Raw genomic sequence first — 27,665 nt, 5'->3', positions numbered from 1 at the left:
TTGTGTAGCTGGATTCATTGACTACCTTATATTTTATAACTGTAGTTGTATCAGTTACATCAATTCTTGAACAGCATAACTTGCCAAAATTATGCTTTCTGGTTCCTGATTTACTCCCTACCAACTTACTAGTTCATATGCTACAGTGAGGTTGAGGTGACAATACAATCGGCAGAGCACAAGGCAACTGAAACTGGGTTACATGTAAAGAAAATGTAATTACTTGGATATTTTTCCTCTTGTGCAGTTATTTGGACAGCAGTGGATCTTTTATTAAAGGTGATTTATTCCTTGATATATTTTTTTTAATGTTTAATTAATTAGAATAGAAATAAGACACTGTTTTGGGATTTCCAGCAAGATATGATTCTATCATTATGTGATAGTTACAAAATGAAAATAATTTTATTTCTCTTTTTCTTCCAAGACAAGCTATGCAAGTATGCACTCAATATCAATGCAGCAGCTTGAACTGAGGTCATTTTCCAAATGACAAAATCAGTGCCACAATCTACTAAATCATGGCTTCATTATTGGTATTGTTGCCGTTGTTAATGAAGAGTAGAACTGAGAAGGAAAACATAGGTGTAAATAACAGATGAAAATTCATAAGACTACGGCAGTTTTATGGAAATAAGTTGCTGTTGCTGTTTCAGTACTTTTGCTGTAGAGGCATGAGGCAGTCCTGGCCTTGTGAATCTAATAGGAGAGTGCCTCACAGCAGGAGAAGACTGGAGGAGGATTTGGAAATCACGCCCGACTCCAGCACACATGCAGCACGCCGTGCAGACTTTGTCCATAGCAGAGAATCTCTCTTTTCAGTTAGTTGAGCTATTTTATAATCACTAACTTCTCCATGTACAGAGGTTAGGATCGTGCATGTTCATGTTGGTACTGAAAATGCACTATTGTTGTGCCATGTCTTAATACTAAATGATTTTCAAAAACTTCTGATACTGATTTGTTTATTTGTAGGAACTGGTGAAAAAGAAGATAAAACGTCAACTGACGAAACATCAAAAGTCTGCTCTGAGGCAACGTCTGCAGAAAGGAGAGGCAAATATTTATACCAAACAGCGTCGAGAAAATATGCACAACATTAAGTCAAGCTTGGATGCAGCTAATTTCTGGGGATAATATATTAAAGCTCCCATAGAACATGAGAAAACTCATAATGTATACAGTTGACAGAATTATGCTAATACCCAATAATCCTTTTATATACTGGAGCAATCTCTTCTATACGACCAAATGTTTTTCTGGAAGTTAATGAACCTCACTCTTCCTGTGATTTTGATTGGGAAGTTTTGTTTTGTGTTTTAGGTTAAAACCATTGACTGTAGTTTAAATTAAATCCGTAATACCAGCTAAGATAATTTAACTACAGTAATTTCCAACAGTACCTTGTTTTAAATCATTTGTAATGTGTTTGTTTAGATTAAGAATCTTCTCTTATACGGAGGATTCCTCTTAAAAGGGAAGGAAGGGAAAATTTAAAACCAATTTTTGCAATTACATGAAACCTAAATTTAAAATGTTGCCCTCATGTTGTAAAGCTACTTGTTTGGTTTAATTAAAAAAATCACAGATATGAACCCGATAGTGGTTAATATTCTTAAGACTTCTTTTGTACCTGTACAGGCATGAGCAATCCATATGATGAATATGCATTCTTTGAAACCAGTAATTCTCTTTTTTTTTTTTTTCCTTCACTCCAAGAACTCGCATGTAAGTGTTGCCCAGAAAAAAATATACAACAATAACAGTGTTGTACAGACCTGTCAAGGACTCAGATTTTTAATGTGCTTGCACAGGAAGTTTAATTTTTTTATATATAATAACTTACATAAAGTGATGAGGATTCTGGAACTTCTCTCTGAAAAAATATTAATAATTTAAATAATTAAAATAGTAATATTAAGAGATAATACCATTACTTTTACTATGTTGTATCCTTGGAGTCTGAAGACCTGGAAGAAAAACAAGTATCTTTATTTTAGTATTGGACAAGATATGTCTAGTAGTAACATTAAATGATCTTTATATTTAAAAACATATAATAAGGGGAGAAGTGTTTGTGAACCCTGAAGCAGGAGAGAGCAGTTAAAATTTTTCTTTGTTCTTTTTTTAATCTGTCCACTTTGTGCTTGTGATGTGAGGTGGAACCCTTCTTCGGGAAGGACATCTTGGTAGAGTTGATATTATCAATCTATAGTTTGGAAACTCTTAAATGTTTTACTTGTGTTAGTAAAAGAAATCAGGAACTTTGGCTTTGACATTTGGTTTTCTGCTCACGTGTCTGAAACTATCTGTTTTTTACCCTTTGTACATGATATGCCTAATACCTTATTCAGGTTTTAGGCTGTTGAAGAGTTGCAGCCTCTATCCTGTCTTGCAACATGCTCTTGCTGTCAAAGTTTTAAATTTTTGTCTTCTCTCTGGAACAATATAACAACCTCAGCCAGCAACTGGATATGGCACATCAGTAGAGAGAAACAGTAGATAAGTGTTCCTTGTAGCATCAGTGCTGCCTGAAAGTCTGTTGACAGAAGTAAGGAAGTCTGATTAAATCTTACATGTACATGATTGCAAACAAGGTGTGTAAGCCTGTTTCCTGATACAGCAAGAGCTGATTTTAACAGTAGAAAAACAAGCTAAGTGAATTTAATTGCATTTCTGTTTTAAATGTTAAGAGGAAAAATAATCTTTTAATGTTTCTAGGCTCTTATCTGTTAAACAACTGGCTCAGTGACAGCTTAAGATTTGAGTAACCATTCTTTGGCTAAGATATGCATGCACTTTTTGGCTTCTAATTTAAGACTTCTCACAGTGAATGAGTTATTTTTGATGTGTGATCTTAAGTCTGTCTTGGTAATTGGTTCCAAAAATATACAAAGGCTGTCGGTGTGATTCAGCACCATGAGAACAGAAAGGATGATGGAACTATTTGCTGTTTATCTTCAAAATGTTCCTTTAAAACATCCAACATCCATTAACTCTTTTAAAGGTAATTAAGTGTTGACTGTAAGTTACCATTTTCCTTTATGCTGCCAGATGAGACTTCTTCTGAGACTGGAATTAACAAGGGGGGAACTAATCCTCAAAGTTACAGCTTAATATATCTATATTAAGCCTATTTTTTTCCAAAGCAGCAGAATTCCAGAAATATTTAAAATCAAAGGTCGTGGTGAAGTTTCCGAATTGAATTAACTTCAGAGTACTCACTCCACTTGAATGTCCACATATAAAATAAAATGTTTAGAATGAACTTAGGAAAATGTAGAGGTTAAGACAATAGTGTTATTGACTATCTTAAATTCACATATTCATCAGGAAGAAAGGTGTGGGTTATAACAAAATCGGTTTAAAATGTGTTATTTTAATAAGCACACATAAAGTAGCATTAGTTTGTTAATTTGTAACCAGATTCGAAAATTAGTAAGGACCAGACAAACATTGTACTATGCACGCTCAATATAGGCAACAGTATGTGTTAAAACTTTGAATGATACAGGTACAAGGTTGTGTAGCAATTTTCCACTGCTAAACCCTTAAAAAAAAAAAAAAAAAAAAAAAGCTTTTGCTTGGAAACATGGAATAAAAGGTTGTACAGTAACTAAAGAACACACCTTTACTTTTGGATTTTCTCCAAGTCAAGAGGGCTTTACTGGAACTGATATAGAAGTGCTCTGTACCAGCAAAGTAACTTTAGTTGATGTAGCTTATGGGTGCTGCAAACAGCCCTTCTGTCTGAAGGAAAAATTACACCTGTGTAGCAGTAGTATATTTGCGTTTCAGGCTTTTGAGCACATCTATATCTGTCTTTTGTTTGGAGTGCCTCTTCAGACCCTTGAACAACCCACAGGTCCTGTTCTTTCATATGTAAATAGTTTGATTCTGTGTCATTTTAATACACTTAACTGTACATGGAATTGAAAACTACATTCCAGGAAAATAGATTCAAATTGAGTTATCCTAATACAACTTTTGCATTCTTTTTAATTTTCCACTTGCCATCAAAGTTGTGTTCTTGTTACCTAATTGAAAGCAAAAGAAAAGCGTACCTTTTAGTTAATTCACTGTTTAAACAGTAGTCCACATCCTATTTTAATGGTGATGAGTTTGGAGCAACTTTATATCTTTTTTCCCTTATGTTTTTGGTCTCTCCCTAGAATGTGAGAGTCTTGGGGAGCAAGGGAGTCTCTGTTCATTTGGCAGAAACCAGAATGATCTTTGCTTCAAGCATATTATCAATATCCTCATGAAACAACTCTTCACTCTTTCTCACCCTAGCATGTAGTTGGGTGTGTGTAACAGAAGGAAGTAATAAGAATGAGCCTGTCCATCTGCCTTTACAGATAAATAGCTCAGCATACAGCAAAGATAAGCAATCCAGAGAGCTGGACGCTCTGAAGGATCTTGGAGTTAGAGGCAATGTCTGACTGGCAGATGTGGGGAGATTCTTTAGGAATCCAGTGCATGAATGAACTGCAAAAATTCAATACACAACTCAATTAATTTAGGCATGAGGACAGTTTGTGGATGCCTTCTGGAAAGGCAGACCCAAGATGGACAGAACCTTGGAGTCTTTGCAACTTTTAATTGCCCGAGTTCTTCCTCAAGATATCCTGCCCTGTTATTTAAGGATTGTAAGTGCCAAAGATAACGGTCTGACTTCTAACAATTCAATCACTTTATTGAATGTCTGCTACAGTCAAGATATTAAGACATAGAAGTAATTGATTGGCGTGTATGTGCATGTGTATCAGAAACTGTAATAACTGTTTTAACTCTGTATCACTTCCTAAGGTAGTGTCGCTTGTTGTTTTATAAATTTGCATTTCAGAAGAGTGATTAAGAACTTTTTCTTAGGATACTTAGTTACATTCATAGTAACATTCATCTTGTGGTAAAAACTTCTACTACTTGACAGCCTTGGAAAATGTTATGTAGCTCTTTTTTCTGGTAGTTTGTCCTGTCTACTTTTTAACCAGTGTTTCTGTAAAGCTCAAAAATATCGAAATCTTAATTCTTATGTTTACACAGATGCAATGGAATATGCTGCTTCTTAAGCATAAGATGTTTCTCTACAAGCAATGGAGTTGGGGGTGCTGGTGGTTGTGTTTTTTTTCTTTTCTATCAGACTTGAGCATAAATGCACATTTTTTTAAAAAGCATGCGGAAACTGTTCACGTAGTCATTCTGTATGTATAGTTTTGTCATCTTACGAACTGTAAGTACCTGTCCCTTATGAAGCATTAGTTCTGAAGTGCTTTTCAGTAAGTGCTGCATAATAAACTGGTCTGGTGCATCCCTTGAAACAAACAGAGTTGAATGTGACCTGCAAATCAAGGAAATAGGAGTGTTTAAATTTGACTTTATGATTGAAGTAGGGCTATACATGAAATCAAGTGCTATTTCATTAGTAAAGTTTTACAAAACTTACACCCAGTGCCACAGATTTCATATGGTGGTAGCTAGAAAACTAACTTATTTTCTGTAAATTCAACTAAAAAATATTTTAATTCCTTTGTTTTACAATTTCCACTAGAGGTTAATGGGATCTCTTGATTTTGTGCACCCAAATCCAGTCCTACTTAAACTGTTAAATTAGGAGTCTTGCATTTCAAGCTAAATCAATCAGTTGTGTAATGTGCAGACAATGCTGGGATGTTTGATTTTTTTTCTTTTTTAAGGAACTTTTTTCCCTTAACATTTAAATTTAATCATAATCTGTTGTGGGACCTAAGGCACAGTGCAGAGGCATGCAATTATCTCCACTTTGTTCATTTGTCAACAGCTATGTTAGAGTTAATAAAATCAGTTTTACACAATCAAGAGTTTCCTTCTAACTTGCTGTGGAAGAAGTAAAGTACACAGCTAGTAACAGACCTGGGCAGAAAGCCTGTATACTTCTGCATTAAACATCTATACTTACTAAATTCCCATACTGTTATTCACACTGAAAAGTGAGAGACTTCACAAAGTAGTTCCCTGGAAGTAAGTATGTATATTAATGTAGAAAGATGCTACTCTTATATGATTGTTGTGTAAGGATCCATCTCAAAGAATTCAACATCTGTTTCTCAAGCCACCCCTCGGTGCTTTTTATGGTGCTGGGTAGATTTGTGTTACCATTGCAGTGTTGGGACCTTCCAGTAAAGTCTGTGAACATACATGCATCACAGGACCAAAGAATTTCATGGAGTGGGAGGGAGGAGAGGTGGGAAGTTAGTCTGGAGGAAGAAAAGCATTTCCTTTCATAAATTAACCTCTGGTAACTGGTTTCTGCAGGTCTACTGGCAAGGTTTTTGTTGAAAGTGTATGTACACGCTGCTTGGACAATGCAGTTGTGACCGCCCACAGATCTAAGAGGAAAGATAATTAAATTGAGACAAAAGTATAAGTGGCTTGGAGTACTATTTTTTCTTCACATTTTCTGAGGTATGAAAAAGGATTTTAAAGACATTCTAATATAGGTTTAACCTACATAGGTTTGAAATTACTGTGAGTGCGTGCCACAAATTCTGACTGGTGAAAAACTTTCATAGTGCTTTCTGTATAGTCAGATAAGAATTTACATACATTCTTTTTCATTTACATACATTCTTTTTATCTTCAGTAAAAAGTTGAGTCTAAAAAGAACTAGGTAAAGTTGTCCATCTCATCTGATTTTTTTTTTTTTTTTTTTTTTTTTTGGCTAATGGGATTTAAACATAGTGTGAGCAGGTATTATTCTGGAAACGAGATGATCTCATGGTTCCTCGAGAGACCACATCCAGACCTCTTGCAAACACATCAGTTTAATTCCTTGCCAGTAATAACCAGTTAAGAGTGAAAAGCCATCCAGCATACACTCTGCTGTACTAACAGCCAGGTTTTTTCACAGTGTGAGCTGAATTGGCTTAGTATGCAGATCAGACTGAATTTTGCTAAGAGGGAAAGAACAAACATCTCAGAGCAAATACTCTGCTTGCTGCCACTCAACACCACATGCAACTTTCATTCTCATTGCAACTAATGGGCCTTTGCTTACTCTGACCTAAAGACATGAGGCTTTGAGTAACCTGGGCTAGTGGAAAGTGTCCCTGCTCGTGGCAGGGGGGTTGGAACTCTATGACCTTTAAGGTCTTTCCAACCCAAACCATCCTATGATTCTATGGCATGGTCTGTTGAGAAAGCCATCACAGAGGGCTTTACCCAGCAGGAGGCAGACACAGGGCTTTGAAAAGTTCCTGCCTCCCTGGCTGCAGGTGGCAGAAGAAAAAAGTTTTTATATATAGAACAGAGATGTGGGAATGATACTATGTTTTGGCTTTGTGCTGAGAAGAATGTTGGTAACATACTGATGCTTGTATTTGTTGCCAGGACATTCAAGGACGTTTCAACTTCCTGTGCTTTGCTGGTGTGCAGGTCCATAAGAAGCTGGGAGGGAGCACACCCAGAGCATAGCCCACAGTTACTGGCTAAGAATTTGACCTTAGGTTTAGGACTGAGGCCCAAATTGGCCAATGGTATATTCCATATCATGCATGTCATGCCCAGTATATAGGTGAGGATCTATCTGGGAGTTCTCACTCTCTGGCTCTTGGGCTTGTCTCTTTTTTTTTTTTTTTTTCCGGGATTCTGGTTTGGAGACTTTCTCTTTGGGATTCTTAGCCAGGAATGGGCTGGATCTTGGTCAGCAAGCGGTGAGCAGCTACACTGCATATCACTCATTTGTATATTATTGCTATTATTATTATCATTATTATTATCAGTTTTATTGTATTTTTAGTGTTATTAAATTGTTCTTATGTCAACCAACAAGTCTGCTTTCCCTTTACCCCTTTAATTATCTCCCCCATTCCCTGGTAGTTGGGAGGGTGAGGAAACAACTGCATAGTATTCCATTGCCACTGGGTTAAAACCATGACATGATTATTGCATGCGGAGTGTTCACTTAAGCCCCACCCCCCCACTGTCTGAACTCTGAATACAACCTGCAAAGAAAAAGGAACCAGGAGTGCCTGGTTGGACACATTTAAAGGTTGAATCCATTCAACAGCTGCACAAACCACTTCTCACTCCCACCACAGACAGTCCACTGCCTGCCTGCAGGTAGAGGCAGCCACCCAGGAATGGCATCAGCAGGTAGCTCAAAAGACCATGCTGCTTGCCCAAATTTGTGAACCATTTAATTCTAAGCAATTTTTCCTCTTTTTGGGCCTCTTGAGCCCCAGGACTCGTCCATGTCCAGCAGCTGTCAAGAGATGGCTCAGAACCACACAAGGGCCAGCGGCGCTGCTTTCTGGATCCCCTCATAGTGGTGGGCAAAGGGACAGGTGATCAGATCCCAGGGCCAGGTACACGTGCTGGTTTTTCCTGGCAAAGCCCCAGACAGTGCTGGCCCTGTGCTGCAGCCCTGAGGCCAAGGCTCGAGGAGCTGGGCATTTCTGCAGGCACTGCACCCTGCTGGGTCCCACCATTGACTGGCGGCTGCCCTGGCCTTCCCACCGTTGTCTCCAGCTCTGCTTTCTGCCCGTGCCAGGGGCACTGCAGAATGTCTTGCAGCACTGTTCCCCATGGCTGTCCTGACCCATTTGTGCAGCTTGTATGTGGTGTCCCTGTCACACATCTGATTTGGAGGTGGCACGTCTCTTTCACAGGTCTCTGGGAATGGAGGCAAAGAAAACCAAATTGCTCCTTTTTGATCTTTGTCCCTAGAGAGACCCAGTGGAGACATTTTGTGGAGAGCATCCTGCAGGGAGGAGACAGACATTTGCAGAGTGATGCTGAGACCCGCCTGACAGCAAAGGTACCCAGTGAACTGATTCTCTCGGAGGCCAGCAAGGCAGCCTTCCTCCACCCCTGGTTTTTGGTGAGATATGGAGCAGCATAGAGGTGTTTCTCAGGCATCCAGACCTGGCCAGAGTTTCACAGTGGCCCCATGCTGCTCCCAGGAAGCACCTTTCCATAGAGCGAAGGCCTTATCCAGCCTCCTGGCTCTGGGAATGGCTGCCCCAAGGAGTGTGCCAGGGAGGACAGATTCATCTGCTTGGTGGCTCTGACACAGAATGATGAGCTGAAGCCCTGTGGTCCTGGTGGGCCAGTTCAAAGCCTTCAAGTACCTCAGCCTTTCTCCCTGGGAGTCTTTAACCCAGGCACTTTTTCAGGATGTGATAGAACATGTGAGGATGGATGCTGTCCCATTCTCACTTCCAAGTTGTGACATCTGAAATCCAGGGCCACCTGAAGGCCCTGCTGGAGTTCTCCAGGGAGTTTGTGTTCATTTTTTTGATATCTTAGAACTACAATGTGCTAGGGTTATGGGACACTAGGGTTACAGTGTGTAAGGGTTACGGAGTGGTAGGGTTACAGGATGCCAGAGTTTGAGTTAGGATTAAAGTGTGTTATTGTTATGGAGAAGATCTAGGTTTGTCGGCCCTGCATTCCTGGGGTTACATTATTTTTGCCTTATATTGTGTTCTTGGTGGATTTTTTTTTTTAGAATCTCCTTTTTTAGCTTGTTTGCCTTTTAGGGTTTGGATAGGAACCTTTGATTTGTGTGTGATGTTTCTTCTGATTGTTTTTTTTTTCTGTTCTGGTGGTTTATGTCCTGTTTTCTGTCTTGTAACTACCATTTGTGGTCTAGTATGTCTGACCTGATCGTCCAGTGTAATTTCTGCTGTGATCCAACTCATTTCCTGTAAGTTGGTAGGTAGGTACGTATGTAGGTATGGAGGACTTGCGATCCATAGGGGATTGCTGCTGGAGGACTAATGGGCACTTCTGGGTGTGGGAGGACTTCTGGCCCATATCTAATGACTGTTGGAGGACTAAGCATGCTTCTGAATTTGTGTGGACTCCCAAATTCATGGTGATTTCTCCTGCTTTGAGGAAGATCCATGAGAAGACACCAGCCACATGGAAAGACAAGGACTACCCCAAGGGTCTGTGGCTTTTTAGTTTTTGCTTTCAAATAAGAAACCTGCAAAGAAGCTGCCATTGTTAAGTTCAATGATGTTTTGTAAAGTCCTGGACTCAGTATCACTTGCAACATTGCTGAAAAAGTGGTGCACGTTTGTCCGAGTGTTCTGGGTGCTTTGGTTTTGAATGTCTGCTTGTGGTGGTAACTTCATACTGTCCTTAGTGCCTATCTCAAGGCACGATATGTGCTGGAGGTAAGGTTTATCATCGATGATAGTAGATGTGAAGCTATATTTCAAACAGACTTCCTGATTGTTTTTAATTTTTTGGGGCCAAATTCTTCTCAGATCTGATCCAATCATTCTTGGTTTTTCCTCTTCATGTGGCTGGCAAGGAGCGCTTATGAGGAGCCAGAGAAGGGCCAGCGCTGCCCATTCCACATTAGTCACTTGCAGGAGTCACTCCTTTGCAGGAGTCTCTTTTTAAGCCACTGTTCCATTTTGTGAGGGGTAGTGGACTCAACGGGAGACCTTTTGTTTTCATTAGTGCCTCAGGTGTTTACCTGCCATTTTTGTTTGTTTGTTTGCTTTTTGTTTGCTGTCCTTAATTTAAAAAAAAAAATATTATTTTAGCTCTTCGGGTTTCTTTCCTTAAAGGAAGTCTCTAGGATTTCTACCCAGGAGTGGGGTGTTCAGAAAAGGACTGTCCTGGTACACTGCTGTCAGCCTTCAGTCTAGTGAAATAGCGTCATGGCATATGTTTAACAATCATGTAACTCAAATGCATTTTAAATATACAGGCTTTGTCTATGTTCCAGATTTGTCTGGGAGATAATTCTCAACAGCTCATAAACAGTCTGCTTTGCTTTACCATTTTAAAATAATCTGTCACCAGAAATGTCTTCTTTAGTGCCTACACAGAGCAAGAACTTCCAGTAGAAAGGACATGCTGACTCTTCAGCTTCAAAGTATTGGATACTTGTAAATATGTTAAAAAATAGTCCCCTGGTGGCAGCGTGTGTGTCCAACTGACTCTCCACACTTACTCAGCATGTTAAAAGTTTTTGTGGGTAAGGATGAATGAAGTGGGTATACTCTATAGGCAGGTGTAATCACTGACCAGCTGAAGAAATCAAAATTTACATTTTAATTGAGTTGTGTGCCTTTTAGATGTTGGGGGATGTATTGCTTTTTCCATCCTTGGTCTCAGCACAGTGTAGTGAGAGGTCTTTCCATCTGGGGGAGGGAAATTCATCCAACAGCCATCAGCAGCCTCAGGACTTGTGGTCCTTGATGGATGCCTAAGCTCTTGGGATAGTTTTACTTAACTTGGTGCTTCTCATTCCGATCCCAGGTTTCCCATTAATGCTTGCTCTTTGATTAATTTGTTTTTACAGTGTTTTGTAAATGTTCTCTATTCATAGCTTTGATTACCTTTTTTTTTTTTTTTTTTTTTTTTTTTTTAAATGGCAGGTAAATTACATGTTCCTTTCTTGGAAAACCCATAAACAGCTCTGGAGTTTTCCTTGGGAGCTGAGAAGATGGGGCCTGTTTAGAGTAGAGAATTTAACATGAGAAACACTTCAATGATACGTATCTTGTGAGGATAAAAGTAGCTGCTTTAACTTTTTTTGATTGCTTCTGCATTGTTTAGCGTTAACTACTTAAAAGGGTCATTACTTCAGCAAAAGAAGAGATCACTTCTGATTTCTGTGTCTCACTAATGGAACTAAGCTGAATATACCAAAAAATTATGAGCCATTTTTTGTCATTGTCGGGTAACACTTCTGACTTGTAGGGCTTTCCCTTTGCATAGTGTGGTGTTTTGCCATTGTCGTATCTTCCTTTTGAATTGAACGAGTTTCTCTTCCACAACAATTTTTCGTATGACATGCAACTTCTTGGGCTTTACATGTCAGCCAATGGCTTCCAAAAAGACAGGGGATGGCTCAGCAAGGAGGTGTGGGGTTTCTGTGTTCATTTCTGGTGTCTGGTATGTGATTCTGGGTCCAGAGGCAAGGCAAATAGTTTATCGTCATTAAAATTACTTATCTTAATTTCAGAAACCATCCACATAGACTTCAAAATTTCTTTTAATATTCTGTTTGTGCACTGGTAGAGAAACAGTGGGGTTTTTTTTCAGGGCTGTGTCTGTGAAAGAGCCTTTAGGAGATCCATCCCTTGACTCTCAGTTGGGGCAATGAAGAGTTTGAGAAAGTCATGGGTATTTTCTATGTTCCCCAAAGCAGTTTGTTCTTATGGAGCTTCTAGACAGAGGTTGAATATTGGCAGTCAGATTTAGCATCAGTTTTGTACAGTGCCTACAACCTTGCATTTTGCCTGCAGTAACTTTGTGCACAGGAGTTAGCTCTTAGATTGGAATGGTCATCTCTGTAAGTAAATGCTGCATGTGTTTGTATAGATGCTGGACAGTCTAGAAGCTGTAATGCAAATGTAGAAGGGCAGCTTGACATTAGGATTGTACTGTAGTTCTCACAAACAAGGAGACTGGGAGGGGGGAAGAGAGAAAAAAACTGGAGGGAGCAAGAAATGTCTTAGAGGATTTGCAACATCTTGTGCTGTGTTAATCTGTTCATCAAGAGACCCTCCCCACTGCTCCCAGAGTATTAATGTGCCACTCCTGCAGTGTCAGAAGAGGTAACTTACCAGTGACACAGCTGTCACTCCTTGTTCCTGACTTTATAATCCCCTTGAACTACCTTGAAAACCAGGGCTAAAGCCTTTCTTTTGAGAATGTTAGAGTTATGAGCCCACAGCGGCGGCAGTGTGAACAGTGGGCAGTGGGAACAGGCAACGTCTCAGTCCATGGACAAGGAACTTCTTATTCCCACTTGTCTTCTTCTGGTGGGATGTTGTGGGCATCTTGCACAAGGTTGTTCTTGAGAAGATCAGAAACAGGCAACTGCTCATCTGTCTTCCTAAGATGCAGGATTTGGGAAGTACTGTTGGGCTCCCGGTGCATGGGAAAATCTGTTTTCATGTTAATTAGAGTGTATTAAAATGAATTTGTCCTATCTTCATTTGCATACGGCAAATCAAAGTGGGCTGGTCCCCACGTGGAGCTGTTCCAGGCAATGTTCTGGACTTTTCCTTTTGGAAAGCTTTTTGGTTCAGACTTTCCACATTGTTTCCTGAAGTTTAACACCTGTCTCAAATCTGTGTGGCCATAACTGTGGTTTGAAGAAAACCTGGTGATCTTGCAAGTGGTTGCAGAAATTGTTGAAGCAATGTCCAGCTTCCTCATTTGGGGCTGTTCTGGATGGAGTAAAAGGGAAAAAAATGGCGATTCCTGTTCTGGAGTTTTCCTGCAGCAAATTTTCTAAAGCCCACATTTTAAGGTTGAAAGTTTTCAAAGTGGAAATTAATTTACAAATAAGCCAGTGTTCCTGAAATCAAAACACTTTGTGTTATTCCTCAGTTTTGATGTCTTTCAAGGTTAGTGAGTCACTACAACATTAAAGACATTTTTGGTTGTGGCATACTTGCTGCCCTCTTACGCTTTTCCCTTCCTGACCCCCAGGCTGTGCAGCCTGATCTGCAGCTGTGGGTGTGAGCCAAAAACTATTAATTTTCATAAGGCAATGGAGCTGATGTGGGGAAAAAACCCTACATTTTCATGAAGCTTAATACAAAATTTTCCAAGCTGTTTCAGGAAAGGAAATAATTTGAGTTGGAGCTACTGTTTATTTATGGTTAGTGACAGTCTAATGATTTTGTCTTGAGCTTGAAACTTTCACATGAAAAGCTTAAGCTTTGCAGAAACTAACATCCCTGTCAGGAAGATCTTACCAGTTGGTAATCTGCTCCTATGTGGTGAATATACACCCCCGTAGCACAGGTTAGTTTATTCTATCATTCTGTATCCACTAGTTGACAATTATAGTCTCTTTTCAGTTGTAATTGAGCATTTGTTTATAAGCATAAGCAACAGTATTAACATAAATGACAGTGTTGACATAAGTGACTGTCAAATTTCTGACAGCAAATAACCTCATGCTGGCCCTATTGCTCAGAGGTAGGCCTCTTTGCAGAGAGATGCAATATACAGTAAAATGAAAAAATATTAAATAATCCCTCCACAACCTCCTCAACTTTCCATATTTTCTTGGTATAATTTGCTGTCTAAAATTGAGCTCCATGTTATTTCATCACAATTGTCATTGAAGCATTTGAATAAAATGATGGTTCTTCTTCCACATTTTCCACTTTAAATTTTATGTGCCTCAATACTGCAGTCAAGGATGAGGTAAAACACATGTGAGGGGAGAGAAGGGATAGAAAAGTGAAAATTTGCTACTGACTTCTCATTTAATATGAAGAAATGACTAGAAAGGAAAAGAGATGACATATATATACACACACACAAATTTACAAACATGGAACTAATATTACTAATAGTAATACTCTACTAATATGTAGAGATTCCAAAGGTTTAAAATAAAGGAAGATATGAAACCAAAACGCATGGCAGTACAAAAATGTCAAGAACATATTTAATTACACTTCTAATTCCATAACTTATTAGGAAGTATGATTTATTTTCACTGTTTATACTGCCAGTTTCTTCTTCAGTGCACGTAATTATTATTCATTTCTGGGCCTTTTGGGCAAACAAGTGTTTGCACACTCTTAAGGTCTAACATTCTTTCTGATAATTTCAAGGTTAAAAATCACATCTGCAATTCTAATGTGAGCTGGAAAATTACAAATTTATTTTCCAGGAGTTTTGACAGATATTCTGAAAAGATGGGAGAAGTATGGTATAGCTTAAGCAATCATAGCTTACAATCTTTGCTAACCAAATAAACAGCCAATGCTGTGGTTTCATAAATTGACGCATTCAATTTTAATTACCCTGCGACAAATTTTTAAGATGATTGTTGATTTAATGCTAATTCAAACTATTAACTTCTTCAGAATTTACTGTAGCTGAAATTAAATTAGTTTCATTAAAATAGTACAACTTTTAGTTGTTAGTGCTTTCATCATGTTTTATAATTGATCACATAATTGGATGCTGTTAAGACAACAGGTCTCATTCGGCTTGCATGAATCCACAAAAGGTGCATCGGTAGTGAAATGAATAGAACAGATCTCCAGTAGAAAGGTATGTTTATTCTTGCATGTGTTGTATGTACATGCTATATACATGCTATACATGTATATACATGCTATACCTCAAAAATGGCCTTTTCCACTGCTTTTGAAATGGATGCACATTGTCTAGTAGGTATTTCACCTTTCTAATTCAGCACATTAGGGTTTTAGATCCTTTTCTTTCAAAGACTTTGAAGATTTGTCTCACAAGGTTTTTCACAACAGTAGAAGAACAAATAATTAAAATCCAAATGAGAAGCTTTCCTAAAGCTACGGTTATAAAGAGAGCATTAGTCACAAATTATACGATATGCGAGTGATATGCGAGTTATCAGGCAAGGAAAAACCAGAAGTTTTTTCTACTCAAGTGAAGTGGCTGATGTATCTATTAATTGCAGACCCTCTGCAACAAGTGGTGAAATTAAAAATCATCAGTCAAAAGGGCACAAATCAATAGTCAGTCTAACAGATGAACCAACCTGTAAAAATGCTATTTTGCGCACTTGCTCAAAGATCAATATAGCAAAATCAGTTAAAGTCCAATGATTAATGATGAGATTTTCAAAAATGTCTAATAAATTTAGAGTAAAAAGTTCCAAGGTCACATCAGTGTTTCTGGAAATCCCATCTCTAAACCACTTGCTTTTGCTATGTGTTTTTTCTTTTCCATACTACTGCCCAGCCACTTCATACATCAAAGTGCATACTATAAGCATGAGATATTATTCTTTTTTTTCCTTAATTCCTAAAAATAATGTGAAAATTTGCCTCAAACTGGTGTACTTTATAAGATCCACTACTAATTATGTATCTGAAGTATGATTTTGTTTCACAACAGCTTTTATATCTACAGATGTGGAAACCACCCACCGTTGTGCATTAAAAAACCTACTGTTCAATGAGCAGTCTGAAAAAAGTAACAGTTCATAGTAACTCTTTCTTTCTGAGTCTACCTGTCAATATTAATCCACTGCTAAAAAACTACAACACAACTCCAAATGAATGGGCATATGTTTCAAATACAAAATTATATTTAATCATTTGTGCAGATGTTTGGTCTATAGATGAAAACAGTTTCAGAATAAATACTTACATCTTGCTCATAAATGCTCCAAGGAAAATAAAAATTTATCCGAGACATGCCCTGAGCTATCTAGACTTCTTAATAGTGCAAACAACGTTGCAGTGAGTGATGCCTGGTTTCACCCTGGCTTTTGCAAAAGAAACACAGTAAGTGCCCACAGAGCTCCTAAATGGCTGGCAGACCACAGCATTATGTGCACTACAGCAGTTCTTGTAGCTTTGCTAAGTTCCTCTCCATCCACTGGATATTGAGCTGAATTGTGTCAATTGCCTCTTTTACACAATGCAGTTGAGAACTCTCCTCTGATTTTGACTCAAAAAATGACTTCACCTGCACAGCAAAAGAAAGAAAAAGAAAATTTTAATTAAAATCAGTACTGGCCACACAAATAGGTTCAGAAGCAAAGGCTACACATATGTTGCAGAAAATCCATTCCCAAGAATAATTTGTATCTATGCAGTAAGCAAACATCTCAAAGAGTTCCCACAATGCACTTTTCAGGGAAACTGCATCAACAACTCATTTGGTTACAGGAAATTATTTCACCAATAAACAAACTTTCCGTTATTGTATTCATCACAGAGCACTCAAAAGAGTCTCATTCTGTGACAAAGAACTGATTGTTGCAAGCAGCTCTGGAATGACCCCCACAGCCACTTATTATATTTGTCAATGCTAACACTTAAAATAGTACATATCAAACCATAAAAAACAATCTTTACCAATTATCTGAATAAAAATATTAGACTAAATCATAAACCATTCCTGACACATTAACTTCAAGGCCTTGTTAGGGAAGACTACAAAGATGGCTATTACCCAGACCTTAACTGATATTCAACCTCCAAAACAGCTCATTGGGATTGTTGACAGCAAAAATAACAAAGCAATTTTTATGGTGCTCCATCATGTTCCAGAGATGTAGAAAACAAAAATTGTTTACAAAATCTAGACCAAAATTCTGTGTAGACCAAATCACTATTTTTGGAGACAGTGTGTTCCAGTGAACAGGAAAACAAAACAGTATAAACAGGTAACTGGGTTCAACTCTATATGCAACTCTGCCACAGAATCAGTATGTAATCTTCAACATGTTTATGTATACATTTCCTGTGTGTGAAATAGAGAAAGCAATAGCATTTATATATCCTTGCAAAAGGACCTCAAGGACAGAAATAAAATGTGTTTTCCTCATCCCTCAATTAAATGAAAACAGCATTTGCACTACAAAATATTCCTTTCTGGTAGATTAAGCCACCAACCTCAAGTAGATGTGCCTTTGTGGCAAACTGAGAAGTTGACGAACTAATGATATTCTGCATAGTATATGAGCCTAGGTGAAACCTGAAATACAAACAAAGAAGTTATTTTTAACTAGGAGCCACTTTAAGATGCAGGTTCAGTATATGTTACACATTCTTATTTTTACTTCGTTTTAGTAGTTGGAAATCATTACAAGCATTTAAATTCAAGTTTATATATATTGTTTTTCCAAAGAGATACAAGGTCCTAGAAGCCCAAGACTCTAGTTCCCTATTCCTTCTAAAAATTGTATTTCAGAGCAAAAAGATGTGGAAAATTTTCAAACTTCTGTCACTGTTCAAATAGTAAAGAACTGAGGACACCACACACCGAGTACCAAGACATGTATTTGTGGTATGTTTTCCAAAACTCTACTGTAATTGAATTTGCAACCAGTTTTAATTTCATGCGAAGTAACTTTGTAATATTGGTTATTAAGAACTTGCTAAAGCAGAAATTTTGAAATTTTTGAAAAAAAAATTTGAAATTTTTTATCAATCTGAAACTGTTCCAAATCAAAACTAGAATTTAGAAATACAGTTTTCCACATACTGTTTTTGAAGACTTGCAGGCCAGCTCTCCTGCTGGGTACCCTTCAAGGCCAATTAAGGAGAACATGTATTTCTAAAGCAGGTAGGATTTTTTGGTTATTTGGCTTTGGAATTGCGGGGAAAAAAAAAAAAAAAGAGAAAAAATAAATGCTAAATGAATTTCCTGGGTCTGCTTTTGAATGCATTTGATTCACATAAATATCCTGCATCTGCAGCAATCATCTTAGACACAGCATCTTTTTAACAGAAATTAAAATCCAGATTTCTTAGAATTACTGTGAGGCTCCGGGAGTCTCCAAAGTCCCATCAATTATTGGTGAGCCTTCCAGGTTTATGTTCCAAGTTATTTTTGTAAAATCAGCCTTTAAAAGAGGCTTTACAATTTTAATACAAAACTTCTTATATGAATCCAACTATTTATCATCCTGTGCTTGAAAGACACAAACAGGTGCTTTTGCCACTGTAAGTGTGAAGTTTCAGCTACATCAAAAGCCTTACTTTCGTGTAAGCTTTTCCCAGTTCTCTTTGACAAAGTCCCAGGCCAGTAAATATCCAGGCAAACTCTGACTAACAGTTGCTATGATGTGTGAAAGCTCCTGTGTCCTGATAACTTCTCCTGCAAGGCTATTCTGCATTAACCTAAAAGACAAAACATATGAAAAGGAATAAGAAAACACATCTATTCATATCTTCACATGCTTCTCCTGATACTCCTCAATTAGATGGAAAAGATTATATAATAGAGCAAACAACAAGCAACTTCTGTCATCTGGCACACACCAGCATTCAATTTTATGACCACTGTACTTGTTTAGCTTTAGTTTCCAAGTATTAGAGTGACCTTAGCTCTAAAACAAGTACCTGAATTTTCATTGTTGTCAGAAAAGATGAAGTAAATTCTAACAAGAATCACCTAGCAGGACAACCTTGGTGTCCTCCACGCAGTTCTGAGATTTGGTCTATTAGAGAGGTGTTGAAGCATAATGTAAGTTCAAAATTTCACACAAAGAAAGAAACAAAGAAAAAAAAAAAGAAAAATCCCCAATCCCGCCAAAACCCCAACTAGTTATTATCTTTGTTACAAAGATACACCTATCTTTTAAGACTCCATAGAACAATCTGTAATTTTGTTATCTTTATCACAAAATCTTGTGTTACCAGTAGGGCAAAGCCTTTAAGTTAAATTGTTTTCTCTTTATCCATATTCAGAATTTGGTCTTTTGAGCTACTGTTATGTGAACTATTTTAAAGTGTAAAATATCAGGTTCCTCATTATTTATGAAATCCTGTACAGAATATGTGGGTAGATTTTCTTTAGCAATCAGAAATTTTTTCAACAATACAAAAAAAGACAATACAGTTTTTCAAAGAAGATTTTAATGCACTTAATTTACACAGCATACAACATTTTGGCTCCTTCATACCAGATCAGCTTTCTGACATCTTCTGTGCTGGCCAAGGCTTCAATCATTTTGCTTTTCTCTGCTTCAGAATCTGAAGAGGAGTACATCTTTAGGAGGAATCCCCAGCCATCACTAGATTTGGCTCCAGCTGTAAATATTGCTTTCACAACATCACTAGGCAGACTATAGGGAAAAATAAAACCAACAACAAAACAAAACAACAATGACAAGCAAACAAACAAAAAAAGGGGGACATAAGATTGCTCATCTGAGAAAAGAAGGAAGAGAAGTCACAAAATGAAAAGAATAGCTTGAAAAAGATGCCTCTCTTTTGAACAATTTAATTCTGTAGCAATTGTAAGCTTACTGGACTGAATTCTTGTCAGTCTAATACTTTAAATCACTGTGAAAAACCAAATCATATTGGTCACATGAAAGCACAGTAAACTGTACAAAAATCTGAGAAATTTTCAGTGGCTCAACATGCACATGAATCCAAAGCAGAATTAATTCTGCAAGATAAAAAGGTATGCTACTAAGTAATCCTCTTTGAGCATACAGTTTAGGAAATGCAGATGGAAGCAATTTGTGGCTGGTTTTGCAGTCACACTTAATAAGACTGCAGATGAAGTCTTAAATTCTAGCACAGTTCTCCCTCTCTTAAAACAGCAGTTACTTCTACACAGGGAACAGTAAAAGACAGAATTAAGTGCTTTATCAATATTCAGTTGTTGTTAGTGATATGGGTTGGTTTTTTTTTTTGGTTGTTTGGTTGTTTTGATCGTCTATTTTTCTTCCCCCCCCAAAAATTGTGGTAACATAACAGGAAAACAGGTAGATAAAAGAAGTGGAAGCACAATTTTTGTAGTACCTCATTGTTCCATTAGACTTCACCCACTTCTCAAACATCTCAGTGGCAGTTTTTCTACAGTTTCTCACATCATAGGTGCAGGCAAAAGCTAGCAGCGTTGACCGGAGCTCTCGTTCAGACAGGGTCCCATCATCTGTCCAACGCTGTTGATCAATTTTATCTCCAAGCAGGTGCTCTATTCTATGCTAAAGGAGGAAAAATTATTAGCAATAGCTAGTTATTCCTGAGAGGATTTTCTATGTACAAAATAAGATTAAAGAAAGAAAAATAAAGTTTTAGAGCTGTTGAAGTTAAACAGTAGTTTTTGATTTATTTGTTCCAATTTACATATACCGTATCTTACCTTTATGTATAAATATCAGATACATATCAGATACAGATACACATAGATCTGAAAGATGTGTCAGGTCTATGTTTTAATCTGCACATGGAAACTGAAGACTACTCTTAGATCTACAGTGCTGATTTATACATAGTCATCTCACTATCTCAACTAACTACAACTCCTGTAGGTTTAACTGCTTTTAACTTCAACTGATGGTTAATACATCCTATTTGAGCATAAACAAACCAACCAACCCTTATCTATAGGCTGAACACCCTTCACATTTGTGGTTTTGTATCTGGCCAAAACCACAGCTAGGTGCCTGACTAGCTACCACATCTCAGCTGAAATACTTGACTTTAAAGATAACTTCATAGACACTGCATTGCAAACCGTAGCTTGGGCTGTTTATCACAGCAGATCTCTAAAACCTTTGAATAAATGTTGAATAAGGAAAATGACTGAAATAGTGTGGGGAGTTTCCTCAAGCCCTAATTACCCCTACTTAATGTAAAGAAAAACATCTGCTATTTTACCTAATAATTTAATAATTTTCCTTCTAGACTAAATCCCTCCACTGATGTTCTAAAATGTAAAGCATCAGGGATTGTTTTAAACCTTTAGGAGGCTTCACAAAAAGAAGGTAAACAGAGAAATGAAAGGCATTTCCTCAGCAAGAACTGAGGCTATGATGTTGATTTCTATTGTACTGTATTGTGTTAATCTATCACGCAGCTGGAACAGGATAATGACAACCATTCTTGTGTTCCTGTTTTTACAGAAAACTGTTTTGTTTTTTTCTACTGCCTCTGTACAAAGCAATTAGAACTATGATCTCTAGTCACTCTAATAATTTTGAAAAAAACTTTTCTGTACTTGAAGAATGTCATGGAATCTGTTTAATTACATACCTGTACTACGTCAACTTTAATAGCCACTATAGCAAATCCCCAGACACTACTGTGTTCCCACTGCATTACACTCCCTACAAAACACTGGGGACCAGGGGGGAAGTCGATCCAAAAAAATTAGCATTTCAGTAAGAGATCATTACTACCTAATAAAAGTGGGCAAGACTGGCAACTATCTAGAAGCCCCATCCAACTTAGTGAGACTACCGAATATCTTCAACAGTGAACACTTAAAAAATAATGCACCCATAAAGAACATTATAGCTCATTATTTCAAATTACGATTTACAGAAAACTAAGACATACCATGACTCGTGCTGCCACTTGTTGTTCACCATTTTTCTCTAAAAGGTTGTATATAAGACTCAACTGAAACAAAGCTTGAGTGAGTGGTGCAGTGCTGCTCTCTTTGTTAAGGTAATCAATCAGCTCAAAGGCCTTTTCCAGAGACTCTTTTCCTAGACTATGGGTCAATGAACACAAACATTAAAATGGCTTCAAGAACAAACTCCCTGAAAAAAGATCAGAAATTATGCTTTCCATTACATTAACAGTGGGATAGGTTAATAGAGGGAGTAACATGAACACTTTAGATGTAGAGATTTCTACATTATAACTTTAATAAGATAGCAATGAAGCAACAGGGGCCACTAACATGCCTTCAATTAACAAAAATGAAAATAGGTAAGGATGTGTGACAACGGTGTCTGAAAATATTTATCATAAATAAGGGTACTCAGATACAGGAAGCAGCTGTCCAAGAGGCCGTCCAGAATGCTCAGCCTCACATGCTCTGACAGCAGTGGTGAAAGGCAAGAGATGGAGCCAGTAAAAATTTGAGAGGCAAATAGCTTACTTCTCTAAAATGGAGAACTCACTGACAGAGGGAGTGAGAACAGTCTGCTACGCAGATCATCAGACACTAAAGAAACAGTGTCTTCCAGAAATGGAAGCTATCATGTGGCTCTTTGTGATGCAAACAAAGGGATGCTGCTATTAAGAACAAGGAGGCAAGATCTAACACCTATAAGGAAGCATCAGTGAAATAACTTTAAAAAATATTAGTGAATGGTGAATAGTTTCAATAGGCCAATGAAGCCTGAATTAAAACTTCTCTGAAGCAGTCTTCTCTAGAATCTAAGTCTGATCTTCTTTGACTTGGAAAAAACTTTAAACACAAATTAACTATGTTTTCCAATACAAAAATCTTACCCTGCAAGGTTGAAGATATTGTTGATCAAATTTGCTCTGTCTTTAGGACTCAAAGCAGTGTGGTTTTTTTTCAACAGATTAATCAGTGTTTTCCAGTCTTCAGCATAGTGTACTATGTAATAGCCGCTCATGTCCACATTGAATTTTATCCATTCCACCTCTTCTGGAAGTTCAATGATAGCTAATGGGCAGACAGCAGCAAAATCAAATATTTAGTAACTGTTAGGTCAAATCCAAATCTGTGAAGTAGACTGGTTGCAGAGACTCAATAAATCTTTTTCCACCCACTAGTTTCCCCTATTATGAAGAAGGAATGGCCAGTACAAAGGTCCCACAAGAAGGCTCCAAAATTCCAGGTTGTATTTCTTCCTCCATCTTCCTACATGTGATTGAATGAAGAGTATCACAATCTGCCCTGAGTTGTAGTTAGTTACTTAGTGCAGTAATTTTGCTCCTTCTGTCCACTCCTGCTTTCAAACAACCCCATCTCCTCTCTATCCACTTTCAGAGAGAGAGCGAGCTGTTACATGCATCATATAAAGAAACAGAAAAATGGAGACATCATTAACTAGATGAAAGGCCACACACTAGCTTCAAAGTCAACTAGATATAAGAAAAGAGGCTCTGGAAAAAAGTTCTTCATTTCAGTTGACTTTAAAACTACTGCCAAAAACGTCAATTTGCATGGTAGCTACAATGCCTTTGAAATTTAGTAAATACTCTACCCCGAACTCTTTTCTATTTCTGTCCTACTCTCATATCATCCACATCTAAATTTCTACAGTGAGTGAAATGATTATGAAGCCAACAACAGGGTCATTTAAGGTGAAAGAAAAATTATGAAATTAGTCTAATCACCTATTAGTTCTAGTAAGATCAATAACACTCTCGATTAAACACCTTTTTTTTCCCATTCTGATAACTCATAATATTTTTTTCTAAAACTCCATCTCAAATGAAAAAGGCCAGGAATAACTTGAAGACTTTGTAAAACCAACATCAGAATGACATAAACTAAAATTATTTACTTTAATGATAGTACTTCTAAAGCCATTTTAGAGGGCTGGCCTTTCATAAAAATCAGTAAAGAATAAAAATGTCATGATCAGCTCTACGAGTTTGGTTTTAAATTTGTATAGGTTTATTTCAAAAAGCAGAGGTGCAAGGTAGGTTTATGAATTAAAAATAATTGCCAATTAAATGCACTGAATAGTAACTATAATGTGGGAGAAGAAAATGCATCAGCAGACATAAGATGATGTCAAACCAGCTTCAATAAAATGCAAAAATCTATTAATGTCAGTGGAGAGAGATAGCCAAAGTGATTTTAGCACAATGCTACATAAAAGTTTATATTAACTATTCACTTAGTATGGAAAAAAACAGGGCTGAATTAAAACAAAAAACCCATAGACTTGCAATTTGAACTAGCCACTGCAGCAAAAGCAGAGAGTTTATCTGAAAAGATCTAAGAGTTTCAAGTTCTACAACAGCATTCTCGAAAACTTAATCTGTTTCAGATGCAATATTTTCTTATACTATTAAAGAAAATAAATAATATCTCAATGGAAAGTGATTTCCTCACATTTCAGCATACTGGCATAGCAACTCTCTGATTACTCACTCTCTAAAGTACACGCAGTTTGAGAGATGTTGCGCATGCACTGGGATGAAAAGAGTACAGGCTTTTAAAAATTCCAGACCTGTGCTTCCGCCCCAGTTCCTGCCATTTACTTGTAAATATAATGCTATAGGGAACCACCTGTCTAATGATGACACCACCAGTAGTGCTTGGTTCTAGATCTCTAATTATTTTGTACTATGTACACCTTCATCTTCACATTTATCTAAGTGTGTGCTCAGAAAGATCAGAAATCTGTAACACTTAAGTAACTTGCTACCGAAGTTTTGAGTCACATACCTGACTTTTGGTCCAGTAAATATGCATTAGTACAATGGGTAAAGTTGCAGCTACTAGTTATGTAGGTGAGAGGAATATGCCACAGATAACTGCAAAGGAAAGCAAATGTTTACTGAATTATTATACACATATTATGTGTCTTGAAGGATTTGTTTGGGTTTTTTTCTTAATTTAAGCATTTTAATATATTTGTAGTATTAGAACCACCACATGCTGTGCAAAATAATGAACTATAAATCTCCCTCATAAGAATATGATAAAAGAATACATGTACAGCAAGTACAGCAATTATTTTTTTTATTCACACCATGTTGAGAAGTGGGAAAATTTTGCAGAATCACAGAATCGTAGAATTTTAGAATGGTTTGTGTTGGAAGGGACCTTTAAAAGTAATCTAGTCCAACCCCCCTGCAATAAACAGGGACATCTTCAACTAGATAAGCTTGCTCAAAGCCCTATCCAACCTGACCTTGAATGTTTCCAAGATGGGGCATCCACAACTTCTCTGGGCAACCTGTTCCAGTGTTTCACACCCTCATTGTAAAAAATTTCTTCCTTACATCTAGTCCAAATCTACCCTTCTTTAGTTTAAAACCATTACCCCTTGTCTTATTGCTACAGGCCCTATAACAAGTCTGTCACCACCTTTCCTTTAAGTATTGAAAGACTGCAATGAATTCTACCCAGAGCCTTCTCTAGGCTAAACAACCCCAACTCTCTCTATCTGTCCTCACAGGAAAGTTGTTCCATCCCGCTGACCATTTTCGTGGGCCCTCCTCTAGACCCACTCCAATGGATCCATGTCTTTCCTGTGCTGAGGACTCCAGAGCTGAATGCATTACTCTAGGTGGGATCTCACAAGAGTGGAGTACTGGGGAAGAATCACCTCCCTCAACCTGCTGGCCACAGTTCTTTTTGTGTGGACCAGGACACGTTTGGCTTTCTGGGCTGCAAGCACACATTGCTGGGTCACGTCCAAGCTTTTTATCCCTCAGTCCTTCTCTGCAGGATTGCCCTCAATCTCTTCATCCCCAGGCTGTATTGATACTGGGGGTTGCCCCGACACAGGTGCAGCACCTTGCACTTGGCCTTGTTGAACCTCACAAGGTTTACATGGTCCCACTTGTAGAGCTTGTCCAGGCCCTCTACATGACATGACAACCCTCAGGCATGTCAACTGCACAACTCAGCTTGGTGTCATCTGAAAGTCTGTGCTTGATCCCACTGTCTATGTCATTGATGAAGACATTAAACAGTATTAGTCCCAATATGGACCCATGAGAGACAGCACACTTCCATGTACTTCTTCCTCAGTTCCAGCATGCTAAGTAACTTGTCCAAAGTCATATGGACAGAAAATCTCTGTCTGTATCAGGAATCGGGCCAGTATTATATTCACCTCAGTTCAGTGTTCTAGCTTGTCTAATTTTTACAAGTTTTAGTATTTTTTAAAAGCATTTAATGTTGATTCAAGTACAAGACTCAAATTCCAGATCATGGTAATAGAAACCATAATTGATTACATACCATAAAGACTGTCTCAACTGAATTGCAAGCTGGAAGAATAAATGGTAAGGTGGCTCATAATGATGATAAGGACTTGACTATTTAGAGAAAACACAACTTTGATTGAGATGAAACAAGTCACACACATGCATTCCAATTTGGCCAGGACCCTTTCTGTGTATGACCCACATGAAGCATTCTTCTTCAAAAGCATTTCATGCACTCTCCAAATTGATATCGACTGGAAACAGAAGAAGAATAAGCCTAACAATCCTTCCCTTCTTCCCTTATCTTTCAACCACACATCACTTTCCTTCCTCCAAATAACAAAAATAAAACAAAGCACTGTAACTTCTAACATTTCAAGAGACAAATTCCTTTCACAGGCCTGATTCTACATGATGATGCTAAGGATTCCGTTCCTGTTAAGATGTCAAGCAACTGAAAAAAGCCACCAAAATCTCAAAAGGATTCAAATCTACATATTTTGGTTTGTTACAAAATAGAGTAAGGCTCATAATATAAGACATATTTGTAGTAAATTCATTTGTACAATTAGTAACACCTTTGCTTCTTCAGCATTTGCATATGTACTGCCTTTTAGGTCTTGGTACAATGGATATTGCCTCTATTAAATATTCAGCCATTTGCTGTCATGCATTAGTGCCATCTTAAAGTTTTTAAGCCAAGAAAGCTCATTCTAGCTTCTCTACTTTCCTTTAACAAAGCCCAAGATATGCACTGAATTTTGGCAGGAAGGAGCAGAGGCTTTGAAGTAAGACATATAAATCTGTAACTTCTGTGAACTTCTGCAACCTGCCTTTCTAGAGCTTCTCATTAACCACAGAAAACTTTCTGAAATTAAAATAAAACTTTACCTGTGAGATCTGTCTTTTGGTATTAAAAAAACTTGAAGAATTAATTCTACTGTTCACCACAACTCATCATGTCAAGCTTAAAATCTTCAGAAAAGGATGCAAATAAGAAACTCATCTTACAAAGGATGCCACAGATTTTTACCAGTTGCTTGGGTGGAAGCAGACATGGATCTTCAGGCAGATATTAGATGTGTGAATTTCTGTGCCAAATTCTCTATTACTGCCTGCCTTCAAAGAAAATTCTAGAACCTCTGAATAACAGTGAGAAAGACGTACAAGATAGAAGAAAGACATCTGCAGGTAGATTTTAATGGACAAAAAGTATTAAGAAGGTAGTAACCTTGCATCTGATGTCCAATTTTCTGGTTCCACACAATACAAAAATTTCTCTTGTTGTACAGAAATAATCTTTCCCTTTTGGACAACAGTGACTAAAGGAAAACCTTTATGCAGAATCCAAGTTTTCATCAACTTTTTTACATCTAGTGTTCCATTGGTAATCTGTAAAAAACAATCATAACATAACAACAAAAAGGCAAATGGAAACATTTTTAAACCTTCCTCCTTAACTTACAAAGTACGTAGTAGCATGATTCTGCATCTGTAAACAATGTCTTTGACACAGTTTGTAAACTTTGTAAGCAACAGCTTAGGGGAGCAAGGAGTTTTTATTCT

At 37.6% G+C, this 27,665-nt stretch overlaps 2 protein-coding genes across 2 annotated transcripts in view; one reads left to right on the top strand and one right to left on the bottom strand.

Moving 5' to 3' along the window:
• Positions 1 to 1,137, top strand: part of RIOK2 (RIO kinase 2) — a 15,451-nt gene extending 14,314 nt beyond the window's left edge. Inside the window, exon 10 of the mRNA XM_010083830.1 lies at positions 976 to 1,137. Coding sequence (XP_010082132.1) covers positions 976 to 1,137 — 162 coding nt within the window. The remainder of the gene's footprint in view (positions 1 to 975) is intronic.
• Positions 1,138 to 16,012: 14,875 nt separating this feature from the next.
• The window catches only part of LNPEP (leucyl/cystinyl aminopeptidase), a 36,985-nt gene continuing 25,332 nt past the window's right edge, over positions 16,013 to 27,665 (bottom strand). Inside the window, exons 9-17 of the mRNA XM_010083829.1 lie at positions 27,331 to 27,491; positions 24,607 to 24,695; positions 22,686 to 22,866; positions 21,780 to 21,936; positions 20,238 to 20,422; positions 19,388 to 19,549; positions 18,462 to 18,602; positions 17,373 to 17,454; positions 16,013 to 16,440 (exon numbers count right to left, since the gene is read on the bottom strand). Of these exons, the coding sequence (XP_010082131.1) occupies positions 16,309 to 16,440; positions 17,373 to 17,454; positions 18,462 to 18,602; positions 19,388 to 19,549; positions 20,238 to 20,422; positions 21,780 to 21,936; positions 22,686 to 22,866; positions 24,607 to 24,695; positions 27,331 to 27,491 (1,290 nt within the window). The 3' untranslated portion in view covers positions 16,013 to 16,308. The remainder of the gene's footprint in view (positions 16,441 to 17,372; positions 17,455 to 18,461; positions 18,603 to 19,387; positions 19,550 to 20,237; positions 20,423 to 21,779; positions 21,937 to 22,685; positions 22,867 to 24,606; positions 24,696 to 27,330; positions 27,492 to 27,665) is intronic.

The sequence above is a fragment of the Pterocles gutturalis genome, unplaced genomic scaffold, assembly GCF_000699245.1.
Source record: "Pterocles gutturalis isolate BGI_N339 unplaced genomic scaffold, ASM69924v1 scaffold11300, whole genome shotgun sequence".
Classification (NCBI taxonomy): Eukaryota; Metazoa; Chordata; class Aves; order Pterocliformes; family Pteroclidae; genus Pterocles; species Pterocles gutturalis.
This window is presented reverse-complemented; position numbering and strand designations above follow the sequence as displayed.